At 45.0% G+C, this 26,453-nt stretch overlaps 1 protein-coding gene across 1 annotated transcript in view; it reads left to right on the plus strand.

Annotated features, from left to right (window-relative positions):
* HERC1 (HECT and RLD domain containing E3 ubiquitin protein ligase family member 1) overlaps positions 1-26,453 on the plus strand; it is a 213,642-nt gene that overhangs the window by 167,281 nt on the left and 19,908 nt on the right. The window contains exons 55-63 of the mRNA XM_084641722.1: positions 2,804-2,934; positions 10,326-10,525; positions 11,505-11,619; positions 12,777-12,923; positions 13,725-13,826; positions 18,760-18,933; positions 21,974-22,267; positions 23,783-23,848; positions 23,931-24,056. Of these exons, the coding sequence (XP_084497848.1) occupies positions 2,804-2,934; positions 10,326-10,525; positions 11,505-11,619; positions 12,777-12,923; positions 13,725-13,826; positions 18,760-18,933; positions 21,974-22,267; positions 23,783-23,848; positions 23,931-24,056 (1,355 nt within the window). The remainder of the gene's footprint in view (positions 1-2,803; positions 2,935-10,325; positions 10,526-11,504; positions 11,620-12,776; positions 12,924-13,724; positions 13,827-18,759; positions 18,934-21,973; positions 22,268-23,782; positions 23,849-23,930; positions 24,057-26,453) is intronic.

Here is a 26,453-nt window from a genome sequence, read left to right on the forward strand (position 1 = left end):
CCGCTCAGCCTGCTGCCGGTCTGGGATCCCAGCCCTGCCCACATAGAGTGGGTACCTACCTTCTCTCTGGTTCTAGCCATTCTCTTCCTCTCTGTGCACTGAGATGAGGGTGGGAGTGTGCTGACAACAGGGCTGGGGGTGAAGGAGCAGGCTGGGGTGCAGGGTCTGGCCAAGAGCTAGAATGAGGGAGTGGGCTCAGGGTTGGGGCAGGAGGTTTGGGTGTGGAGCGCTTACCTGGGCAGCTCCCATTTGGTGTGAGGGGTGGGAGTGGGGATGTGGGGGATGCAAGAGTCAGGGCATAGGGTGTGGGGGAACTGGGTATTTGTGGGGGGTGCAGGAGTCAGGGCATAGGGTGTGGGGGGGGTGTGAGGAGGGTGCAGGAGTCAGGGCAGAAGGCTGGGGGGGGCTCGGTATGTGTGGGGGGTGCTGGAGTCAGGGCTGGGGTTGTGAGGGGGGTGCAGGGGTCAGGGCAGAGGGCTGAGTGTGTGTGAGGAGGGTTCAGGGGTCAAGGCAGAGGGCTGGGGGTGTGGGCTGGGGTCATGGGGGTTCTCCCATCCCCCTGCCCTGAGCGGCTCACGGCAGGGGGCTGGAGGGGATATGCCCTGATTCCAGCCCCCTTCCCCAAGGTCCCCGGAGCAGAGAGAGGTGCTGTGGCTCCTCTTTTACCCCTCCTACTCCAAAGCAAGGGCCGTCAGCTGATCGGCCGCAGGGAGGGAGAGGAGGAGGGGCAGGAAGTGTGTGTGGGGGGGAAGCTTGCATGCCCTGCACGGAGAGCACGGGGGGGGCGGAAAAGAGCGGGCCGGGCAAGGCAGGATTTTTAGTGGCACGCGGCTGTCTGCCTGGGTCCGGCAGGCAGCAGCATGCCATTAAAAATTGGCTCACGTGCCATAGGTTGCCGACCCCTGATCTAGAGGCAGTCAGTACAATCTTCCAGAGGTGGGGAACTCCCCCGGTGGACCTGTTTGTGTCCAGGCAGAACAGGAAATGCCATGTGTTCTGTTTGTTCCAGGGGATGGACCGGGGCTCCCTGTCAATGTGTTTCTCCTCCCATGGTCGGGGGCGCTAATGTATCCCTTCCCACCAGTGCCATTGATTCACAGTCCTCGTGAAGCTCAAACAGGACAGGATGAAGATTATCCTAATACCCCCTGCATGACCTCACCAGTACTGGTTCAGCACGCTGCTGGACCTTTCAGTAGCCGCCTCGCTGCAGCTACCCCTCTGGCCGGATCTGCTGTCCCAGAACAATGGCAGTCTTCTGCACCCAAACTTGTCGGCACTGACACTCGACTGCATGGCTAATCGCGGACGAACGGGAATGTTTGGCCCGGGTTCAGCAGGTCTTGTTGGGTAACAGAAAACCCTCCACCAGAGCAACTTACTTGGCCAAGTGGAAAAGGTTCACGTGCTGGGCCTCAGAACGGCGTATCTGAGCCTCACAGGCCTCTGTGCAGGAGATCCTGGATTATCTTCTGCACCTCAAACTCCAAGGTTTATCCGCATCCTTGATCATGGTCCACCTGGCCACTATTTCGGCTTTCCACCCTCCATTGTAAGACAGGTCTGTCTTTGTTCACAACATGATGGCCCAGTTTTTGAAGGGTCTGGAGCGTCTCTACCTGCATGTCCGGGATCCCTTCCCTCCCTCGCACCTGAATCTCATGCTGTCGAGGCTCAAGTGGGCCTCCCTTCAAGCCTCTGGCTTCCTGCTCTCTCCTGCTTCTGTCCTGGAAGGTTTTGTTCCTGGTTGCAGTAACGTCAGCCTGGAGGGTGTCTGAGATGAGGGCATTTACTTCAGAACCGCCCTATATGGTATTCTACAAGGATAAGGTCCAGCTGCGCCCAGACCCAGCGTTTCTGCCCAAGGTAGTTTCCTAGTTTCAGACTGGCTGGGGCATATACTTACCTGTCTTCTTTCCAAAGCCTCCTATGTCAGATGAGGAACGCAGGCTGCATGCCCTGGACGTTAGGAGGGCACTGGCTTTCTACATAGATAGAACAAAGCCGTCCTGTAAATCAACACAGTTGTTCATTATGGTGGCAGACAGAATGAGATGTCGCCCAGTGTCTGCTCAAAGGATTTCGCCCTGGATCACTGCCTGCATCCGCTACGGCTGTGAGCTGGCAACAATGCCTCTGCCGGCTATCGTGATGGCTCACTCGACTAGGGCTCAAGTGTCATCAGCAGCCTTCCTGGCGCAGGCACCAATCCAAGAGATCTGTAGGGCCACTACCTGGTCATCTGTCCACATGCTCACATCTCATTATGCACTTACCCAGCAGGCTCGAGATGACGCTGGTTTTGGCAGAGCAGTGCTTCAAGCTGCATAACTGTGAACTCCGAGCCCACCTCCAAGGATATTTGAGTCACCTAGAATGGAATCGACATGAGCAAGCACTCAAAGAAGAAAAAACGGTTACCTACCTTTTTGTAACTGTTGTTCTTCGAGATGTGTTGCTCATGTCCGTTCCATTACCCCGCCTTTCTGTCCCTCTGTCGGAGTTGCCGGCAAGAAGGAACTGAGAGGGCATTGGGTCGGCGGCACCTGATATACTAATACATGAGTGCGGCACTCAAGGAGGTGCCACAGCTGACCCTACAGATACCGCTAAGGCAAAAATCTCCGACAACCACGCACATGGGCGCGCACCTAGAATGGAATGGACATGAGCAACACATCTCAAAGAACAACAGTTAGTTACGAAAAGGTAAGTAACCTCTTTCTCTGAGCTAAATGCAATGGGAATTGAACAGTATAGCTTGTAATTTAATATATTTTATTTGTGCTTATTGTTCCAATAGTGTCTGTCACATGCCTTGCCTGGTTCAGTGAAGACAGACCATTTGCAGTTGGCTATTCAGATGGAAAATTGCTGATAGGTACGAAGGAGCCACTTGAAAAAGGAGGAATTGTTCTAGTTGATGCACATAAGGTAGAGTTTTAATTTTCTTGAAAACTAATTCATACTCTCCTAGTTTCCCAAAGAGAATTCAGGATTTAAACTATAGTCTTCATTTCAAAATTGTGTATAAAAATGGCTTAAAAGATAATAGCCCATTTTTTAAAGAAAGCCACCTGTTACCGATGATGGACATCCAGTCTGATGTACATTTTAAACTGAAGTAAATTTAGAGGCCAAAAGAAGTTAAGGTGATTTGCAGGCGCGCGCACATGCACACACGTGTGCAACAAGAGTTCTTCCAGTAGGGTTCTTCAAATGTATGTTGTTTATACTGTAACTGAAGTGCATTTCAAGATTTGCTGTGTACTTCTGATCTAAAAAAAGATGTAGTTCTCTATGAACAATTTGACAAATTTAAAAGTAATTTTAGATACTAGCCTGTTAAATTTTCTTACTTAAAATGTATCATTTATTTTACAGATAGGGTTTTTTTGCCAGAACTAAAAAAGTTATTATGAAATGTAAAAGATGTTTCTCAAAATACTCCGGCATTGCACCTTATGTCCCTGTTCTGGCCAATATATGGCAGTCCAGTGGCCAATAAAATCCATAAATAATTTGCAAAGAGACTTCCCCCACAGTGAAAGGCTGATGTAAGCAGACCCAGTGTTGTTCCATTCACAATTCCCATTGTATGGAGCATGCCAAGCACAGGAATAGGCAAGTTGGAAGCAGGAAGGGAAATAATCTGCAGTGCAACCCATAAAATAGCCTGCGAATGGCTGCCATAAATTACAGATTACTGGGCTGTTCTAACGTATGCCAGGATCCATTTTGGCTCTGACAGCAGGCTGGACTCCAAGAATGAAAAGGTGGCATAAATTCACCTTTGCTCCATCTTCTGGGCTGCACCTTTTGTGCTACATCTTTCAGGAAGCACAGTGCAGAATCTGGCCCATTATCTACAGATTCAGGTAAGGACTTTGTGTCACTGGAGTACTTTCATATTACAACTTCATAACTAAAAAGTTGCGTAAAGCCTCGCAGGATACTTTGAAAAACATTTTGTAGAAAGAGAATTCTGCTTATTGTGTACTTTCTGTGAATCTTTCCCCATATTCTTTATTATTAGTAATGATCCTGTTTTCATTAAACTTTTTTTCTTTGAGTGCTTGTTCATGTCAGTTCCAGTCAGGTGTGTGCGCGCGCATGTGCACAGTAGCCGGAAGATTTTTTCCCCTAGCAGCATCTGGGGGGTCGGCCTGGGTGCCCCCTGGAGTCGCGCCCATTAAAGTGCCCTGCCGCCCCCTCAGTTCCTTCTTACTGCCAGTGACGGTAGCTGGAACTTCCTCTTGCTCTTGCATCGGCAAGCAGCTTAGTAGTACTTTTGGTTTTCTCTGTAGATAGTTAGTTCTAGTTGGTTAGAATAATGTAGTTAGTTCACTTAAAATTTTCAGTTATGGGGGGTGTCATCCCCCATCTCCCCCATTTTTCTCCCCCCCCTTATTTGTCACTGGGGCATGCCACGATCCCCAGGCTTCAAGACTTGCCAGGGCTGCGCGAAGCGCATGCCTAAAAGTGACCCCTCACACTTCCTGTTTACGGTGTCTGGGCGAAGGTCACCAAAAAGACTGCTGCAAGATCTGTCAAGAATTCCGCCTGAGAACTCTTAAAGAGAAGGAGCAGTGGCTTAAAATCCTCTTCATGGAGGCAGCTCTCCAACTTCAGTCAGACCCGGTGCCGGAGATCCCGCTCCCAGTATGTCATCTTCGGTGCGGAGCACTCCGGTGCTGTCTTCAGTCAAAGAGAGACACCGACAAGGAGGCTCAGCACTGTCATGGAGCCTTTCGGGGGCACTCCAGCCTTCGGCACTGGTCCCAATCACCAGTGCAGAAGAAGAAGAGGATGGAAAGAGGCCGATCCCCCGTGGCAAAATCTAGGGACCAGCCATCAGTGGCACCTCAGTTGGGCCTTGACTCTGAGGCTCAGAGTGGAGCTACGTGAATTCCTGCCCAAGTGAGGCAGTCGAGTCTAGGCCCACCGCACTCGCCAAACCCCTTGGAGCACCTGCCACTCCTGTCCACCCCGGAGGCTTTTGAGGCAGCGCAGGACCTGCTGAGACTCACGGCGCCGTTCTCGTCCCCGAGGCAGAAAGATGTGCCAGCACTGTAGGCTTCATCCCAGCACCCCATTCAGTCAAAGGGAAAGTCGTCGATGATGTCACGCCCGTCACCACGGCACCCCCTCAACACCCCAGCGCCTCCATCCAGAGAGCGCAGTCGGTCCCCAAGCTCCCAACACTACATCGCGATGTGCAGCGCCACCCTGGTCCTCCTATTCTGAAACATCAGAGTCAAACTCATACCTTTCTGACTATAGCAGGAGCAGAGGGTCCCACGCAATGCAGTGGCCCTCACAATGGCAGAACCTGGCTCAGTGGCCCTTTTGGACTCTCGGGGCTTTCCATCAAGGCCAGGGTCAGAGCCCAGGATTCTGCTTGGGAGCTGCATCAGTGGCATCCGCCACGACGAGCGACTGAGCCATTATCTCCAGTGTCAATGCTGGCGGCCATGTCACCGTTACCAACAACGACAACGCCTTCAGCACCGGAGTGCTGCTGTTGTGGCGCCAGCTGCACCTTCGGCACTGACGACGGCACCGACATCGTTGTCTAAGCCGGCTGCAACGGCATCCATGAAGACCCCAGAGTAGATGCTACACCAGGTGTCTATACCAGCAACGGCGTGGGACCCGACGTCAGCACCAATACCCATGCCCTTCGTGGGACTGGGCCAACCAACCACAGTCCCCCTGGGGTCACGAGATCCCTCAGGTGGGGATGGTAGAGAGTCTCTAGTGGCCTCCTCCTCCTCTTCACCAGATGAGGCGCTGGCGGGCACTTCCATAGCCCCAGCTCTGGAAGACTCCAGGGTGTTGCAGCAGTTGCTGCGCCGGGTCACCAGGATCTGGGCATTAAGGCAGAAGAAGTAGATGATGAAGGCCCTATGGCTGATATCCTGGCCCCCTCGCCCCCTTCCCATATTGCCTTCCCATTTATAAAGACAATTATGGATATGACTAAGACCCTGTGGCAGACCCAGATCTCGCTGCCACCCACTGCCAAGCGTAACAAACGCCAGTACTTTGTGCCCTGCAGGAATTATGAACACCTATAATCCCACCCCCAGCCTGACTCTTTGGTGGTGGATGCTGCTAACCAGCAGGAGAGGCAAGGCTTTCAGGGCCCTTCTCCCAAGAATAGGGATGCTAAAAAACTAGACCTATTCGCGCTAAAGGTATACTCAACGGGGGGACTACAACTCCGAACAGCCAACCAGCAGGCCATCATCAGTCGGTACTCCTACAATACCTGCTCGGCAATGGCTAAATTCACAGAGTTCCTCCCCTCGGATTCCCATGCCAAATTTTCGGCTTTGGTCAAGGAGACTGATCTCCAGGGCATCGCTGCAGGCGGCACTTGATGGAGCAGATGCTGCCACCAGGGTTATGGCCACAGGAGTAGCCATGAGAAGGGGCTCATAGCTCCAGGTTTCCAGTCTCCCCTATGAGGTCCAGCAGACCATACAACACCTGCCTTTTGAGGGTGAGACTCTTTTTTCGGAGAAAATGGACACAAATCTAAACAGCCTAAAGGACTCCAGAGCCACCCTCAGGTCCCTGAGCCTCTGTACACTGTCAACGCAGCAGACACACTTCCATCCACAGCCTCCTCAGATGTTCGGTCACCAGAACCACCAGGACGGGTCCAGAAGGAGAAACAGGACTGGCCAGGAGAAGGCCGCGTCAACCCTCTGACCAGGGCTTAGGACAACCCAAGCCACCTTCAGGACCCAAACTGGTCTTTTGAAGGCACGGTCGAGGACGGTGTACCACTCCAAAGACTAGATCCACCCTGCCTTACCTTCTCGTCCCAACTATCCCCTTTCTACCGTGCATGGTCCTGTATCACCTCGGACCGCTGGGTGCTCTGCAGGGTAGAAAGGGGATACTCCATCCAATTCTGTGCCCTCCTGCCCTTCCCCGTCCCTCTTCAGGGACCCTTCTCATGAGCAACTCCTTATCCAAGAGATACAGTCGCTCCTATTGCTAGGGGCAGTGGAGGAGGTTCCCCAGGAGCACAGGGGCGAGAGCTTTTATTCCCGGTATTTCTTAATACCGAAAGCCAAAGGTGGCCTCAGGACAATCATGAACCTGCGAGAACTCAACAAGTTCGTAAAGAAACTCAGTTTCCGCATGGTCTCGTTGACCTCTGTCATCCCCTCACTGGATCCAGCAGACTGGTATGCCACCCTCGACTTGAAGGATGCTTACTTTCATATTGCAATCACTCAGCCACACAGGAAGTACCTCAGGTTTGTGATGAACAATACCCACTACCAATTTACAGTTCTTCCGTTCGGCCTGGTGGCAGCACCTCAAGTCTTCACCAAGACTTGTCACTGTGTTCCTGTGTTGTGTTGTCACTGTGTTCCTGTGCAGGCACAAGGTACAGGTATTTCCATACCTGAGTGACTGGCTGATCAAGGGTCACTTCAGGACCCAAGTGGAAACGCAAGTCAGATTCTTAAGGGCCACCTTTGACAACCTGGGTCTCCTTCTAAACGAAGCAAAATCGACTCTGTGCCCTCTTCAGAGCATAGAGTTTATAGGAGCACTACTGGACTCGACCCAAGCCGGAGCATACTGCCGGAAGCGAAGTTCCAGGCCCTGGCCAGTATCATTGGAGGTCTCAGACAGTTTCCCACCACCACAGCAAGAAAATGCCTGAAGCTTCTGGGACATATGGCTGCCTGCACCTGCGTGGTGCAGCATGCCAGACTCAGGCTCTGACTGCACCAGTCATGGTTAGCATCGACCTGGACAGGATCGTGACCCTGCCTCGCCCAATCCTCAGTTCCCTCCTGTGGTGTCTTAACCCTCAGAAAGTGTGCTCCAGGGTCCCCTTCGCCAGTCCACAGCCATCTTTTTTGCTAGTGATGGACGAATCAGACTTGGGCTTGGAAGCACATCTAGGAGACCACAGGATTCGGGGTCTCTGGACTCAGGCAGATCTGGCTCTCCACCTCAATGTCAGAGAGCTGAGAGCGGTGTGCCTGGTGTGCCAGACCTTCCGGGCATACTTAACGGACAATGTGTATCAGTTACAATGGACAACACCACGGCAATGTTCTATATCAACAAACAAGAGCGTGTCCGCTCCTCTCCCCTGTGCCAGGAAGCCCTCCTGCTGTAGAACATTCAGTACACCTACAAGTGTCGTACCGCCCCAGGGTACAGAACAAGCTGGTGGACCACCTCTGCAGGGCCTTTCCTGGCCACGAATGGTCCCTTCACCTGTACGTTGCAAATTCAATGTTCCAGAGGTGGGGATTTCCCCAGATAGACTTATTTGCCACATGATGCAACAGGAAGTGCCAGCAGTTCTGCTCCTTCCAAAATCACAGCCTGGGCTCCAGTGTGGACACGTTTCTCCTCCCATGGGGAGGTTGTCTCCTATATGCCTTTCCACCCATACCACTCGTTTACAAGATACTCCTCAAGATCCGGAGGGAACGAGCTCAGGTCATATTGATAGCTCCAGCTGGCCCTGCCAGCACTGGTACACATCTCTCGTAGACATGTCCATGGAAGCTCCAATCACCCTGCCGCTCTTCCCGAACCTTCTGACACAAGATCACGGTAGTCTCCGACACCTGAACCTCAGGTCTCTGCACCTCACGGCTTGGAAGCTCCGTGGTTGAACCTGGTGGAGCTTTCCTGTTCAGAACAGGTTAGACAAGTCCTCCTTGGCCACAGAAAACCCTCTACGAGAGCCACGTACCTTGCCAAGTGGAAGAGATTTTCAATCTGGTCAGCACAGCGCCATTTGTTCCCGATGCTAGCCTCAGTGCTGCTTATTCTGGACTACTTCCTCCATTTGAAGCAGCAGGGGCCTTCAGTGTCGTCAATAAGGGTTCACTTGGCCGCCATCTCTGCCTTCCACCCGGGCGCGGAGGGCCATTCTGTCTTTGCTTACCCGATGGTCAGCCAGTTTCTAAAAGGTCTCGACAGGCTATACCCTCACATCTGGCAGCCTGTCCTGGCTTGGGACCCTAACCTGGTCCTTCGTAGACTCATGAGACTGTCCTTTGAACCCTTGGCATCGTGCTCCCTGCTCTACCTCTTTTACAAGGTTGCGTTCCTGGTGGTGATAACCTCGGCCAGGAGGGTGTCTGAACTTAAAGCCCTAACATCAGAGCACTCATACACCGTGTTCTATAAGGACAAGGTTCAGTTCAGACCGCATCCTGCCTTCCTACTGAAGGTTGTATCACAGTTTCACATCAACTAGGACATCTTTCTCCTGATATTCTACCCTAAGCTGTGTTCCAGCAGCAGGGAGCAGAGACTTCACTCATTGAATGTCCGTAGGGCGCTAGCCTTCTACATCGAGAGAATGAAGCCATTCAGAAAGTTGGTCCAGTTATTCGTGGCAGTGGTGGACAGAATGAAAGGTCTGCCTATATCGTCGCAATGAATTTCATCATGGATCACGTCCTGCATTCAGGAGTGCTACAACCTGGCAGGGGTTTCTGCACCTCCAATCACTGCGCACTCCACCAGGGTGCAGGCCTCAACAGCGTTTCTGGCTCAGGTTCCCACTCAAGAAATCTGCAGAGCCGCTACATGGTCCTCCATTCATACTTTTACCACACACTATGCAATTACCCAGCAGGCCAGAGACGATGTGGCCTTTGGACAAGCAGTGCTCCAGTCAGTGGACAACTCCGACCCCACCTCCGGAACTTGGGCTTTTCAGTCACCTGACTGGAATTGACAGGAAGAAGCACTCAAAGAAGAAAAAATGGTTACTCACCTTCTCGTAACTGTTGTTCTTCTAGATGTGGTGTTCATGTACCTTCCAATACCCACCCTCCTACCCCTCTGTCGGAGTAGCTGGCAAGAAGGAACTGAGAGGGTGGTGGGTCAGCAGGGCTCTCTATTGGGCGCCATGAAGATGCAACTCCAGGGGGCACCCAGGCCGACCCCATGGATGCTGCTAGGGGGAAAATCTTCCGGCTACTGTGCACGGGCGCGCGCACACACACCTGATTGGAATGGACATGAATAACACATCTTGAAGAGTTTTGAGAAGATGAGTAACTGTTTTTTTTTCTCGCTCTCGTAGAACTGTGATAACCACTAGGTATGACTTCATTTCTGTTATAAATTGCTGCATCAAATCATCAACATAGTTCCATTTTTGTGGTTTATATGACGATGTATATGAAGTTCAAGTGCTTAATACTTTTGTGTTGGAAGGAAGTTTAGTTGGATTTGTGTGATGTTCATATTCGTAAGTCATATTATGAAGACACTGAATGTTGTAATCTTTTTGATTGTTTGTTTGAATCCTTTAGGACACCATTGTTAGTGTGAAGTGGGATCCAACTGGTAAGATTCTTATGACATGTTGCAAAGAAGAAATGGTGAAACTCTGGAGATATATGGGGGGATGCTGGAGGCGTTTGCATTCACTCTCCCATCCAGCTATTGTGAATAGTATTACCTGGTGCAACCTTCCAGGGAAAGGACCCAAGTTGCAGCTGTTACTGGCTACGTATGTTAACATTTTTGCTTTAATACTTCCTGTGTAGTCTTTGTACTTTGTATTAATACTTATAGCAATTTGGATTTATGTAGCATCTTTCATCCTAAACAAAAAAACAACAAAATTCAACAAGCTGTTCATAGTAGAACACTTGTTCAGTACTGACTTAAATGCAAAAAGTTCCCATTACTAAATCACCAACAGCTTTTCCCCTCCACCTAGGCTTTTCTCTGGAGGGATCTGCACCAAGTACTGACCAGGGCTGATCTTAGTTAATTAACTTGAATTTGTCACAATGAAAACGTAATGTGGTATGTTTGCAGGTTACTGGAAACATCAATTAATCATTGTTGTAGAAAGTGCCAGTTATGTCCATAGTTGCAAATGCTTCCTGTGCTGATAAATATTCCTGGGACCTATACATTCTGATTGCGCAATGATTGCAAGGGAGTATTAGGTAAAATATGAAAATATTTAATGTGAAAAATAGGGTGAAAACCTATGGAGGATATTTCTAAATATTTTGAGCAGGAATAAAAAAAAATCACTGTCAATATGCATATTTTATGTAAAAATAAAAAGTGAATTAAATAATATAGTAAAATTTCAAACAGTACAATGAAAAAGAAGTTTTTCCTTTTTCCAGTCTGCCTCAGCTTTCCTTTTATATTGGAGATACTACTTCACTAACTTCCGTTTAAACGAAGTGGTGCTGACAAAATTAGTTTTGGCAAAAATTAATATTAAGAAAGAGTTAAACAAAGAAAAATGAACTTTTTCAATCAGCATTACCCCTAAATCTGTATACAACTTTTAAAAAATTATCTGCCGCCCTTGGACTTTGTTTTTAAGCAGATTATCTTTCTTAATCACCTTGCTCTAAATGTATATCATTACAGACTGACATACTTTTAGGACATTTGTTGATTGGTGCTGTATGTTAATAACTTTACTTTGTTTTCATGTGATGTATTCTAACTTTCTTCAGAGGATGCCAGAATGGCTTAGTGTGTGTTTGGAGTGTTCCCCAAGACATGCTGATCGTGTTGCAGTCCAGCTCAAGTAGTGCAGAAGGATGGTGGGAACAGGAAACAAGTGGCAAGGTAAAGACAATTGAGCAAATGTTAGGAAATCTTAACCTGGTTGTATCCATGGTTTTTTCTACGATAATAGGAAAGGATGGGAGCAAGATATTTAAATATCTGCATGGATGGAGAGGGAGAAGAGAGAAATATTTAAAAACCATTTAGTTTAAAAAAGTTACATTTATTTTAATTTGTCTGTGCTTATGCACATGGAGGTGTTTCCAAGGCAGGAAATGGTTCTTGCTCACATGCTCAGGGTCTTGCTCACATGCTCAGTAATTTTCCCCGGGTCAGATTGGCAGTGACCTTGTGGGGATTTTCGCCTTCCTCTGTAGCATTAGAGTACAGGTCGCTTGCCAGGATTATCTGGGTGTACTTCCCTTAATCAATTCCCTGCTATTACAGGTACTTTGGGCATTGGTGCACCTTGGTCCCTTCTGTTCCCTGCCTAATAGTATTATTTCCTGGGTAGTTTAATTCTTTAGTCTAATTTTGGATGTTGAGTTTAGTGTGTGGTTGCTGGGTGCTGTCGGTGACCAGTTGTCAGACTAGATGATCTGGTGGTCCATTATGGTCTTAAGGTCTATGACTCTAAACGGGAGGTCAAGGTTTAAAAACAACTTATTTGCAAGAGCTATTGATCTTGGCTAAAACTTGGTAATGCTATCTAGTTCTTTTAAAATTATTCAGTTATTTCCAAAAGAGAAAACTAAAATAATATTGAAAGTTTCTTCGCATATAAATTCGCCTCGACTTAATTTTAACTAAAATGTTTTTTTAAATGGTAAGACCCAGCCGTAATGTGATCTTGAATGCTTATGGTATTTCGAAGAGGAAAATATAGATGGTAATAAGTTAAAGGCATCCTTATAAAACATGACTAAAATAATTACAAATAAAACTAAGGTTTCTTAAGTAAATATGCATTTAGATATATTTACTTAGAGTGCAACATCACTGTAGGTGCTCGTAGTCTGTTGTATCAGCTTGAATAATTCTATAAGCCCTTTTCTTTTTATGGTGCCTTATTCTGCTTTCCCTGTTAAAATAAAAGTAGTTGAACCAAGAAAATCTATACACTGGTTGCAAAAAAGTCTAAATCTGAAACACTCTTCTATTCACAATTTTCTATAAATGCAATCCAGGATATGTCATAATGATAAAATAATTTGCAGGATGGATACAGAAAAGCAGTAGATGCCAAGTGCATTTATCAACTGAGAGGACATATTACTCCTGTTCGGACTTTGGCCTTCAGCTCTGATGGACTGGTATTAGTGTCTGGTGGACTCGGTGGGCTCATGAACATTTGGTCTTTACGGGTAAGGTTGTCTTTGAGTTATATTTAAGATTACTCAAAGATTATGCCATGGATGTCACAGAATTCATGGATTCTAGAGTGGCTGCGGCACCCAGAGGGCCCTCGCAGCTTGGGCTTTCCTCTCCCACACTTGGTCTTCAGTCATCCCCCTCATCAGCTCTCCCCCCACGTTATTTTTAGTAAAAGTCACGGACAGGTCAAGGGCTTCTGTGAATTTTTGTTTATTACCTGTCCATGACTTTTACTAATAATAACCGTGATGAAAGCTTAGTTATATTTCTTAAAGTTTGTTAAAATAGGTATGTTTAAGATCAAAAGCTAAAGGATAATTTTATGTCCTTTGTAGTTTTCTTTGATAAATACTTTATAAAATTAGGGGAAGCGTAGTCATGAATAATGAATACAAGATTTGGGGTAAAATACCTGAATTCTAATTCTGGCTCTGCAACTGATTATGTGCCTGGTCAAGTCATTTATGACCTCAAGTCTTTAGCCAATTTGTGCTTTTGTTTCTCCCCTCTGAAAAAAGGGAATAATACTTGCTTTCTTCACTGGCTGTTGAGACTGTGTAAAACACTTAGAAGATGTTATATCAATGCTATTTTTAACTTTTAATAATATATTATGGAAAACGCATATGCCTTTTTGACTGTCGTATAGGAATTTTAGTTCAAAGGGTTTAAAATACTTTAAACAAGCATTAATTGAAATGTTTGGGGGGTGTTTATTTAGAGTACTACAGGATGATAAATTCAGATGTTTAACTAAATATGTGTATTGATCAAAACATTTCTTGTTTTAGGATGGCTCTGTATTACAAAGTGTTGTGATTGGTTCTGGAGCTATTCAAACTGCAGTATGGATCCCTGATGTTGGAGTAGCTGCTTGCTCGAATAGATCAAAGGTATTATTGTATATTAAAGTGCTGTTCTTTTGAGTTAAATTTGTGGGTAGTAAGGGAAGGTTCTTATTACAAAAAGAAGCCCATTTACCCAAACTTTTCTTTCTAACAAACTGCTAGCATATTTCTCTCCCTGTTCTGCTTAGTCCATGTTATCCACGCGCATTTGCTGTCAAATAAGGAGCTTGAGTAATTAAAGTTCTGCTGTACATAGTTTGTCTGTTTACATGCAGAATACATTGTTTTGACTCTCAACTGCCATCTTATCTTTTAAAAAGAGTTAAAAAACTTTTTGTTTAGATTTCAGACTTCATGTATGAAAAAGAGAGAAATGGGGAAATCAATTTAAAAAAATATGCACCCAGGTGAATGCTTTGTCATTTTGAAATTTATTGCATGTAACAAATGTCACCCCTCTTTATGGCAGAGATGTGAAATGTGTCTGTCATAGAAGAAATATCTGCTTCAGAAGGTTAAAATAGTCTTTGTGGTTGAAAATGTAAAATTTAGCATTGTACAGTACCTTTCTTTAGTGTTCTATTGCAATTAGAGCTGGGTGATTTTTTTCTTTTTGGCCTATAGTGAAATTTGAAAAATGCAATTTTCAGTTGGCCAAATCTATTTGTGAATTTGCCAAATAGTTCTTGTCAAAAAAAATATTAATTTTTTTTTCAGGACTGAGGCACCAGTCACAAAAAACGGGTTGGAAGTAGCGGTTTCTCCCTTTTGATCTTTAGCCCAGTGGTTAGAACACTCACCTAGAATGTGGGAGACCCGAAGTAAATTCCCACTCTGGCTAATGTGGATTTGAACTTGGGTCTTCCACATTGGAGGAAAGTGCCCTACCCACTGGACTATGAGATGATATGGTGTGGGACTCTCTCTGTTGTTAAAGCTGTTCCACTGTGTATAAATAATTAAATACTAATTGTAACAGGGAAATGAACTTGAGTCTTCCACTTCGCAAGTGAGTCCTCTAACCACCAGTTTCTAGAGTCATTCTTTCTTGCTGTCTCTGGCCTAATGACTAATTACATATGCAAAATGGAACAGCTTCAAAGGAAAGATTGGGAAAGATCCACCCCAGAATATTTTACAGACCAGGGCTTAGTCTAGTGAACATCTATCCATCAGTCAAAGATACACCTTCATCATGGGACCTTTACCTAGTCCTTACTCAATTTATAAAGGTTTCCTTTGAGCATCTGAATGAATATTCACGGTTTTACCTGTTAATCTAAACAGTATTTGTTATAGCCATAACATCTGCCAGAAGAGTAAGCAAACTTCAAGCCACAATGACTGATCCCACTTCTCACTATTTTCCACAAGGACACGGTGATTTTTCCATCCCTATCTGTAATTCTTATTCTAGGTGGTAACCAATTTTCATCTCATCCAATCAGTTAATCTGCCAGTATTCTTTCCTAGATCCTATGCTCATTCAGGCAAAGCAAAGCTTCAAACACTAGATCAGGGATTGGCAACCTTTCAGAAGTGTGTGCCAAGTCTTCATTTATTCACTTTAATTTAAGGTTTTGCATGCCAGTAATACATTTTAACGTTTTTTAAAAGGTCTCTCTCTATTAGTATAACTAAACTATTGTCGTATGTAAAGTAAACAAGGTTTTCAAAATGTTTAAGAAGCTTCATTTAAAATGAAATTAAAATGCTGATCTTACGCCGCCGGCCCACTCAGCCCGCTGCCAGCCTGGGGTTCCGTTCACCTAGGCCAGCAGTAGGCGGAGCGGGGCCTGCGGGCAGGACCCCGGCTGGCAAGGGGCCAGCGTCCGGAACCCCAGACCGGCAGCGGGCTGAGCGGGGCCAGCGGCCGGGACCCCAGACCGGCAGTGGGCTGAGCGGATCAGCACATTGCCGGTCTGGGATCCCAGCCCGGCCCACATAGAGTGGGTACCTACTTTCTCCCTGGTTCTAGCCCATTCCCTTCCTCTATCTCTGCACTGAGCTGAGGGTGGGTGTGCACTGAGCACAGGGCTGGGGGTGAAGGAGTAGGCTGGGTGTTGGGGTATAGGGCCTGGCCAGGAGCTAGAATGAGGGAGGGCTCTCAGGATTGCGGCAGGAGGTTTGGGTGTGGAGTGCTTACCTGGGCAGCTCCCATTTGGTACAAGGGGTGCAGGTGGGAATGTGGGGGTGTGTGTGCAGGAGCTCTTGTTTGGTGCTCAGGGTGGAGGTGGGAATGTGTGGGGTGCAAGAGTTAGGACATGAGGTGGAGGGGATGGGTATGTGTGGGGGGTGCAGGAGTCAGGGCAGAGGGCTGGGAACATGAGGGGTGTGCAGGAGTCAGGGCATGGGGTGTGGGGGAGCTGGGTATGTGTGGCGGGGGCTGGAGTCAGGGCTGGGATCATGGGGGGTGCAGGGGTCAGGGCAGAGGGCTGGGTGTGTGTTAGGGGGGTGCACAGGAGTCAGGGCAGAGGGCTGGAGGTGTGGGCTAGGGCCATGGGGGTGCTCCCAGCCCCCTGCCCACAGCGGCTCATGGCAGGGGGCTTGTCAAGGTTCCTTCCCCACTCTGAACTCTAGGGTACAGATATGGGGACCTGCATGAAAACCTCCTAAGCTTACTTTTACCAGCTTAGGTTAAAACTTCCCCAAGGTACAAACTATTTTACCTTTTGCCCTTGGACTTTCGCTGCCACCACCAAACGTCTAACACCGGTTACTGGGAACGAGTCCGTTTGGAAATGTCTTTCCCCGAAAAATCCTCCCAAATCTTACAACCCCTTTCCTGGGGAAGGTTTGATAAAAATCCTCACCAATTTGCATAGGTGACCACAGACCCAAACCCTTGGATCTTAAGAACAATGAAAAAGCATTCAGTTTCTTAAAAGAAGAATTTTAATAGAAAAAAAAGTAAAAAGAATCACCTCTGTAAAATCAGGATGGTAAATACCTTACAGGGTAATTAGATTCAAAACATAGAGAATCCCTCTTGGCAAAACCTTAAGTTACAAAAAAACACAAAAACAGGAATATCCATTCAGCACAGCTTATTCTCTCAGCCATTTAAAGAAATCATAATCTAACGCATATCTAGCTAGATTACTTACTAAGTTCCAAGACTCCATTCCTGTTCTGTCCCCAGCAAAAGCATCACACAGACCGAGAGAGAGGCTTTGTTTCTCCCTCTCCCCCGGCTTTTGAAATATCTTGTCTCCTCATTGGTCCTTTTGATCAGGTGCCAGCGAGGTTATCCTAGCTTCTTAACCCTTTACAAGTGAAAGGGTTTTTCCTCTGGCCAGGAGGGATTTTAAAGGGGTTTACCCTTCCCTTTATATTTATGACAGGGCTGGAGGGTATATGCCCTGATTCCACCCCCCTTCCCCAAGGCCCCATCCCCACCTCTTCTCCACCTCCTCCCCGGAGCAGCGAGCGTGCTGTGGTTCTGCTTCTGCCCCTCCCTCGCAAGGGCCATCAGCTGATCGGCGGCAGGGAGGGAGAGGAGGAGGGGCGGGAACACAGCACTCTGGGGGAAGAGGTGGGGGAGGGGGGACCTTGCCTGCCCTTCAGCAGCAACCGCGGACCAAGCTTCTTCACCCTGCTCCTACAGGGGGCGGAGAAGAGCGGGCCAGGGTGGGCAGGATTTTTAATGGCATGCTGCTGCCTGCCAGGGTCCCAGCCTGGGTTCGGCAGCGGACTGAGTGGGGCCAGCGGCTGGGACCCGGCAGGCAGCAGTGTTCCATTAAAAATCGACTCGCGTGCCATCTTTGGTACACGTGCCATAGGTTCCCGACCCCTGCACTAGATGCTAAAAGGGCTTTAGCTTTCTATCTAAATATAACCAAAGACTTTAGAATGTCATCAGATCAGTTTTCTTATGCACAAAATAATAAAGGACAGGCATTTACTTCACAAAGACTATCTAAGTGGCTTAGGCAATGCATTGAAAAGAGCTAAAAATTAGCCTCTGTCCCTCTCCCAGCAGGGATTAGATCCCATTCCACAAGGGCAAAGGTGGCCTCCATGGCATGCTGTTTTAGGTATATTCCCATTGCAGAAATTTGCAGAGCTGCGACATGGAGCTTTATGCTTATGTTAACAAAACATTATGCATCCTGGTCAGATGCTCAGTTTGGTAAAGTGGTACTTGAGTCACTGTTTAATTAGAAAACCACATCCCATCTTCCTTGGAAGACAGTTCTATTTATCAAACTATCGAATGTGCTGAGGTGATTCGAAGAAGAAATGGAGGTTACTCACCTGTAAGTGGTACTGATGAGTAACCTTCATTTTTCATTGGGTTATAATTTTACCAAATTTTAACCATTTGGGCTGAAATTTTATATGCGGGGGTGTTTTTACGTACTACTAGATACACCCTCCCAGTCTGACAGTGAACTATTGAAACTACTTTCAGTATAGTATTTCATCCAGGTGTGCACCCACTTCATACTAATTTCACCTAGACCACATTTCCGTAGTTTGTGTATGAAAATGTCATGTGGGACTGAGTCAAAAACCTTACTAAAATCCATATGTACTGCTTTCCCCCAGCCAATAGGCCAGTAACCCTGTCAAAGAAGGAGATTTGTTCTTGATATATTTTTCCCTAGCCTAGTTTTTGGAACCATTTTGGTTGAAATTTTTCAAAAAATTTCATCTTGAGGATGACACCCAGCATAAAATGGTTTTATAATGAGAAATATCAGGCAATCTTAATAATAGTAGGTGCTACCAACCCATTTTATAATGCTGTCTAAGACAAATTGTTTAAAGTGTTGTATAAATACACAGATGATAAAGGTACATAATTTTTCTTTCAACTCAGCATTGTCACTTACTCACACTGATACTTTTAGGTGTTGAGCAGTATTGGGACAAAGACAATTAGTGAGAGTAGTCAGATTGATCTGAATAAGCATATTTCCTCTGTTTAATTTCTGGTATATAAAATGTATCTGGTGATTGTATTGTTGAACAGGATGTGTTGGTGGTGAATTGCACATCAGAGTGGATATCTTCCAATCACGTCCTTGCAACATGTAGGACTGCACTGAAACAACAGGGAGTTTTAGGATTAAATATGGCCCCTTGCATGAGGGCTTTCTTGGAACGTTTGCCAATAATGCTTCAGGAACAGTATGCCTATGAAAAGGTAAGAATAGTTGAATGCGGAACATCAAATACTGACATATGTAACATTAGATGTCTGTCTTGAATTTCAACTGTCTTAAACTTTTGACGGTCAACCCAAGAAACCTTTGTTGAGGTTCAATCCCACCTTTGGACATCAGATTTATAGTTTCTCTTTTGAGTACTCTAGCAGAACTACATTGTCCTAATGTCGGGCTGTTTCTGATCTTCCTCTTGTTTTGTCACCTACTACAAGATCCTTGGCTCTTGTGGCCTTAAATAGGTGTTTCAGCTATCCTAGAAGTTTCTTCTTTAACTCACTTTGACCGCACCACTACACACGAATTGCTGTATTGTTTTAACTGCAGCACTTGGATAAAGCAGCCTCAAACTGACCCTTTATCAGGTTGCCTTCCCCGCCCCTCCTCCTCCCCTCCCCCGCCCACACACATTCCCTTAAAACCAATCAACCAAAAAAAAAAAACAACCAGGAAGTTAGGCTTTTCTCACCTTTGTTTGTTTTAATTTTCTGTGGTATCCACATGTTTTTTCAAAACATTGTTTCGAGACCTAATTTGAATGACCTTAAACATGGTGTTAAACTTGTCCTGATTACTTTGCATCCTCCTCTAGAATAAGAAATGATAAGGCTAGGAGATTGCTCTCATGTCTCAGAAAACAATTTGTTGCATATATATGAACATTTTTCTTTGTGCAAAATCCACTCAGAATCTCATTATTTTAGCTTCTTTATGACTGTAAGGGCTGGTATACAAATAATCTTCACAAAATCTCTTGCAAGGCCTTGTTATGAAATATAGCCAGTGTTTCTTTTTTAATACAGGAATTTACAGATTTCTCTGGAAGTGTGTATTTAGATCTGCAGTTCTGGTGCTGGTATTAATATCTGCACCTCTTCAGTGGAATTAACATATGGTCCGGATGCAAATAAATGTGATTTTGCCTGCTGAACTACTCCATTAGCACTTTCCATGCCCTTACTCTCTCTCCCATTTATTCAGTTGTATAGCTGGAGGTACTTCACAGAAATCACTGTGTGCCTTAACACTATTGAGCAGTCAATAGAATAAATGTCCTAAAGAATTTTAGAAATTATAGAAATTGTGAACTAACCTTCCTGAGTTGGGCACCGATAAACCAAGAAGGACATAGGATCCTATGTATACTTCCCAGAAAACCAGTTGTGAGGAAAGAAAGTATCTCTACTCAAACAAATAGGAGAGAGAGATACTATTCTGCTTAGTCTCTTTAAAAATAAACCAACTGGCTTAACTAAAAAACAAGGATTCTGATCCTATTGGCATTGCCAGTCCTGTGTCATGTCCCTCCCATCAGTGTGAGCAGTATAAATGATGGGGGCAGTGTAGATAGAATTTGTTGTTACACACTGAAATCTAGATTTGTTCCACCTGTTGACATCTGTTGTTGACACAAGACAATGTCAGGATTGCCAGACAAATTGGATACTGGATTCAGGCTATTTTGATTTCCTGAACTGTAACCAGACAATCCTACAAGATATCCATCACTTACTTTAATCGTCTTTTCTCTGGCTTGACTCTAATATAGTTCTTCACAATGGCTAACCAAGACACACTCTATCTTTAAAACATGTGGACTCTGAAACCTGTCATATTTGGTCATATGTCTGAATCAAATTTGTAAAGTCCTTTTTCTGTCTACTACAGAATCTCTGCCAGAATAGTTACAGGAAACTCTGCAAAACTTATCTGACATTTTCTTTTATCAGTCTTCTTTTGTAATGACCTTTAATAACAAAACCTCATTGCAGATTCCCATACAAACTAGGATGCTGCTTTACTTCTATCAATAAGCAATTTGGAGTAGGGATGTAAATAATGTGTAAAAACAATAACCATGTAACCGATTAAAATTCTATTAGTTAAACGGTTAACTGGGGTGCTAGGGATGTGGGGGGTGCTGCAGTACCACCACATTTTAGGCAGGGCTCCACTGCTGGACCCGCCTCCAGGGCTCTGCTCAGGGTGGTAGCCAGGACCCTGGGTGGAGTTTAATAGTTAACAGAAACCGATAAGCATCAAGTTTATCAGTTAACTGGTTAAACTTTTACATCCCTAATTTGGAGTCCAAGGTACATTTTTTCCATTAGACCTATCCAGTTCTCTCTAGCTGGTACAATACAGCACTCCATGCAGCGGGCAGCTAAGTCTGCTACATATCCTTTTCCCGAATACATCTCCAAATTCTGTCCACTCATTTGAGGCCTTTAAACCTAGGAGCATAGAGATATGTCACAAATACTTTATTTTGCTGGTATTCTGATGCATTCCCTCATCTGTTTATGGCTACAGCATCTGTCACCATCTACAGTTTTCTCAATCTCTATTCATCATTTGTTGTAATGCCATAGTAACCTCTTTCCTTCAGGTTATTTTCATTCAGGCATGTAATAGTGCTCACTTCTCCACTTCTGCTTTTCATTCTTCAGAATTTCCCAACTGAAGAGAAACAAAATCATGTTTGAAAGCTGGATTTTGTGTCTTCCTTAACATGCAGAAGAAAATGAAGAGAAAATTATTGTAGGCTTTTCAGAGAATTATTTAAACTGTTCATAAAATACATCAAATTATTGTAAATTTGCTGTTTAGGTTAAGAAATTATTCTAGTCAATAATGTATTCTACTTAAAAAGAAGAAAGGGGAAAAAAAGAGAGAGAGAAAAACCAAATTAAAAAAATGTTTTTATATTGTAATATATTTGAGTGATGTACCTTGTCTAAAAAATGGTAATTTCTGATAATATGCTGAAGTGCATTTGCTAGTGAAATCATTTTAATATGTTTGCAGTATTTCTGTTTCAAATACCGAACGAGAGTGAAGTCTGATACTTTGACAAATAGTCCCGATTCATTGTGCGGAAATGAATGAAAATTATTGGAAAGGGGTTTTTCTGGGAAATATTTTTTCTATAGAAAGAGCTTTGAAGAATTACTATTTCTGAAGTGATGAAAGTATGCCTCTAGCTTCATATGTTGACCTTCCATTTTTTTTTCCCTCTAGCCCCATGTGGTCTGTGGAGATCAGCTTGTTCATAGCCCTTATATGCAGTGCCTGGCTTCACTTGCTGTGGGGCTTCACCTCGATCAGCTTTTGTGTAATCCACCGATACCGCCTCATCACCAGAACTGCCTCCCCGATCCCTCAGCTTGGAATCCTACAGAGTGGGCCTGGTTAGAATGTTTTTCAACTACTATAAAAGCTGCTGAAGCTCTGGCCAAAGGAGCACAGTTTCCAGAATCCTTTACTGTTCCAGATCTGGAGCCTGTGCCAGAGGATGAGCTTATACTTCTAATGGTAATATGCACTTCATTCTGCCAATTATTAAGTATATGTATAGCATGCACTATATTGTGCAGATAACATCTGTAATAATTACCTAAAAAAATTTAAAAGTTTGTAAAGAGTAAATTGTTATGCTTTACTTAATGGAAATACCAAGAGAGTGCATAGACTTTATTTTAATTGATATAAAATGAGGCAATTGGTGCCATATAAATATTTGTAATAGAACTAATAGTGTGAAAGTGGCATCTTCCTTGTTTAGCAGATCTGCTCCCTCTGTGTCTATTCAGAGTCATATCTACTTGCTTTACTAACTACAGTCAGTTTTTGTTATATTGTCTTAGCCTGCAGAGTTGACACAGGGAAAAGTGAGCTGGACTAATTCTGGTTCACAAATCAACGGAACTAACAAAGTTCCATTTGCAGAACCTCTATTATGGTTACATAAACCAGTGAGAATTTGGCTTGACTATGACATTCCAAGGGGAGCTTGCAGGGCTGACCATTCATTCATTTTTGTAACGTGTAGACAGAGTAAATTTTATATGGAGTCATTGAAATGCAATGGCACCCTATTATGCCATCTTTAAAGTAGTTTTTCAGAGTAGTCCTACACTTTAACTATATTGGCACTACCAAAATGCCAATATAATGGGCTATGACAGGTGAACCTGAAGTGGAAACTTTGTATTTATTGGATTTTATCAGTAAGTATGTATAATTTTGCAAATAAATACTTTCACTTATGTACTCCTAAAATTAAGGCTACATAGGGAAAACATAATTATGGCTCTTCCTAGTTGCTTTCCTTGCTATATACCTATTGACCCCACATATACCTTCGTCCCTTATTTTTAAATATTCATATAGATTATCACAGTGATCAGGAAGGATTCCCTTCTGTGTACAAGAGCACTATGGGGTTTTGCCTTTTTCTGAAGCATTGGGCATATACCAGTGCAAGATGCATGCTATTAGACTTGGCAGGTTGTTGGTCCAAATCTGCAAGGAAGATTTTATTTTTTCTGTACATTTCTTGAACCCATTGTCACATCTTCCTTCACTAGCCTATTTTGAGTGGCACACTTAGCTTGTTTTCCACTGCAGCAGTTAAAAGCAACCGTTTTTACCATAAGTAGTTTTAGACACTCATGAGTCCGAATTTTTTCTTATGGTAACAATATTAAATGTTAGATTCCAGTATTAAGAAAAATAGGTGTACCCCAAGGACAACAATGATACATTAAAGTTTACATGAGTAATACTGAATATGAATGAATTTATTAAAATAATTTGTACATAAATTTTGCTTTAGTCACAGTTAAAACTATTTTACATTTATGTTCAAAAGCTGTTTGTTGTTCAGTAGTAGACCCGTATAACCATTTTTCATCTAGGAAAAGGCTTGCCATTTCCAAGTGACTATTTAAAGTATTTAAACTATTTAGACTATTTAAAGATTATTAACTGAAAGAATAATGCACAAATGGTGGGCTGACCCTAATATACCTGTTTTTAATCATTCAGGATAACAGTAAATGGATTAATGGTATGGATGAGCAGATTATGTCTTGGGCAACATCAAGGCCTGAGGTTAGTAAAATTGATTATTTTAAATTTAAAATACTAAAATTATCAATATAATTTTCAAGTGCTCCTTTATGCTGTTTCATAGGATTGGCACCTTGGTGGCAAATGTGATGTGTATCTATGGGGAGCAGGGCGCCATGGGCAGCTAGCAGAAGCCGGTAGAAATGTCATGATACCAGTAGCAGCACCTTCATTCTCACAGGCTCAACAGGTAACAGTGTTAGGAGAGATTTACATTTTATTCTTCACAAATTGCCTTATTTTCAGTTGTTAGTTACAAAATATCTATCAATATCCCTTTTGGACTCAGTGCTAATTTTCCAGAAAACAAAAGAACTCCGAAATGTATAAGGTACTTTCCCCCCAGTTAGAATTTTTATTAGATTTGCTATAGTTTTTGTCAAATTCACACCAAGAAACTGGCAAAATCATTTCTTAGGATTAGAGTGAGTACAATGTAAAAAAATATTTGCACAGTTTTAATATAATCCATGTTGCAAGATTGCTTTCTGAAATAATGTGATGCTGGAGCACAGGGTGAAATAATGAGACAACCAAATTGCTGCAAGAAATACATTGAGAATCTCACTGGAGAACATACTACCAGACCAAATAGTTTTGCAAAGAAAGGGAAAGTCTTTGAAGCTAAATCATAAAGAGAGCTTTTTGTGTGTGGTGCCGTTTTTAGATCTCCAGGGGCCACCTTCATCCAAAACACTGAATGAAGGAATTTTATTGTGATGTGATGATGTGGTAAAACCCCCTTAGTTTAAAACGTATTTTTCTGCTAAATTCAGAATAAGTGAAGTAACAGTTAGGTGATTAAACTAAGGGTATGTCTACACTGTGGAATAAGGTCGAATGTATAGAAGTCGTTTTTTAGAAATCGGTTTTATATATTCGAGTGTGTGTGTCCTCACAGAAAATGCTCTAAGTGCATTAAGTGCATTAACTCAGCGGAGCGCTTCCACAGTACCGAGGCTAGAGTCGACTTCCGGAGCGTTGCACTGTGGGTAGCTATCCCACAGTTCCCGCAGTCTCCGCTGCCAATTGGAATTCTGGGTTGAGATCCCAATGCCTGATGGGGCTAAAACATTGTCTCGGGTGGTTCTGGGTACATATCGTCAGACCCCCGTTCCCTCCCTCCCTCCGTGAAAGCAAGGGCAGACAATCGTTTCGCGCCTTTTTTCCTGCGTTACCTGTGCAGACGCCATACCATGGCAAGCATGGAGCCCACTCAGGTAACAGTCACCCTATGACTCCTGGGTGCTGGCAGACGTGGTACGGCATTGCTACACAGTAGCAGCAACCCCTTGCCTTGTGGCAGCAGACGGTACAGTACGACTGGTAGCCGTCATCGTCATGTCCGAGGTGCTCCTGGCCACGTCGGCTGGGAGCGCCTGGGCAGACATGGGCGCAGGGACTAAATTTGGAGTGACTTGACCAGGTCATTCTCTTTAGTCCTGCAGTCAGTCCTATTGAACCGTCTTATGGTGAGCAGGCAGGCGATACGGATTGCTAGCAGTCATACTGTACCATCTTCTGCCAGGCAGGCAAGAGATGAGGATTGCTAGCAGTCGTATTGTACCATCTTCTGCCGGGCAGGCAAGAGATGAGGATGGCTAGCTGTCGTACTGTACCATCTTCTGCCGGGCAGGCAAGAGATGAGGATGGCTAGCTGTCGTACTGTACCATCTTCTGCCGAGCAGCCATGAGATGTGGATGGCATGCAGTCCTTCTGCACCGTCTGCTGCCAGCCAAAGATGTAAAAGATAGATGGAGTGGATCAAAACAAGAAATAGACCAGATTTGTTCTGTATTCATTTGCTTCTCCCCCTCCCCCGTCTAGGGGACTCATTCTTCTAGGTCACACTGCAGTCACTCACAGAGAAGGTGCAGCGAGGTAAATCTAGCCATGTATCAATCAGAGGCCAGGCTAACCTTCTTGTTCCAATAAGAACGATAACTTAGGTGCACCATTTCCTATTGGAACCCTCCATGAAGTCCTGCCTGAAATACTCCTTGATGTAAAGCCACCCCCTTTGTTGATTTTAGCTCCCTGAAGCCAACCCTGTAAGCCGTGTCGTCAGTCGCCCCTCCCTCCATCAGAGCAATGGCAGACAATCATTCCGTGCCTTTTTTCTGTGCGGACGCCATACCAAGGCAAGCATGGAGGCCGCTCAGCTCACTTTGGCAATTAGGAGCACATTAAACACCACACACATTATCCAGCTGTATATGCAGCACCGGAGCCTGGCAAAGCGATACCGGGCGAGGAGGCGACGTCAGCGCAGTCACGTGAGTGATCAGGACATGGACACAGATTTCTCTGAAAGCATGGGCCCTGCCAATACATGCATCATGGTGCTAATGGGGCAGGTTCATGCTGTGGAATGCCGATTCTGGGCTCGGGAAACAAGCACAGACTGGTGGGACCACATAGTGTTGCAGGTCTGGGACGATTCCCAGTGGCTGCGAAACTTTCGCATGCGTAGGGGCACTTTCATGGAACTTTGTGACTTGCTTTCCCCTGCCCTGAAGCGCATGAATACCAAGATGAGAGCAGCCCTCACAGTTGAGAAGCGAGTGGCGATAGCCCTGTGGAAGC

Source organism: Lepidochelys olivacea (assembly GCF_965140295.1).
Source record: "Lepidochelys olivacea isolate rLepOli2 genome assembly, chromosome: 10".
Classification (NCBI taxonomy): Eukaryota; Metazoa; Chordata; order Testudines; family Cheloniidae; genus Lepidochelys; species Lepidochelys olivacea.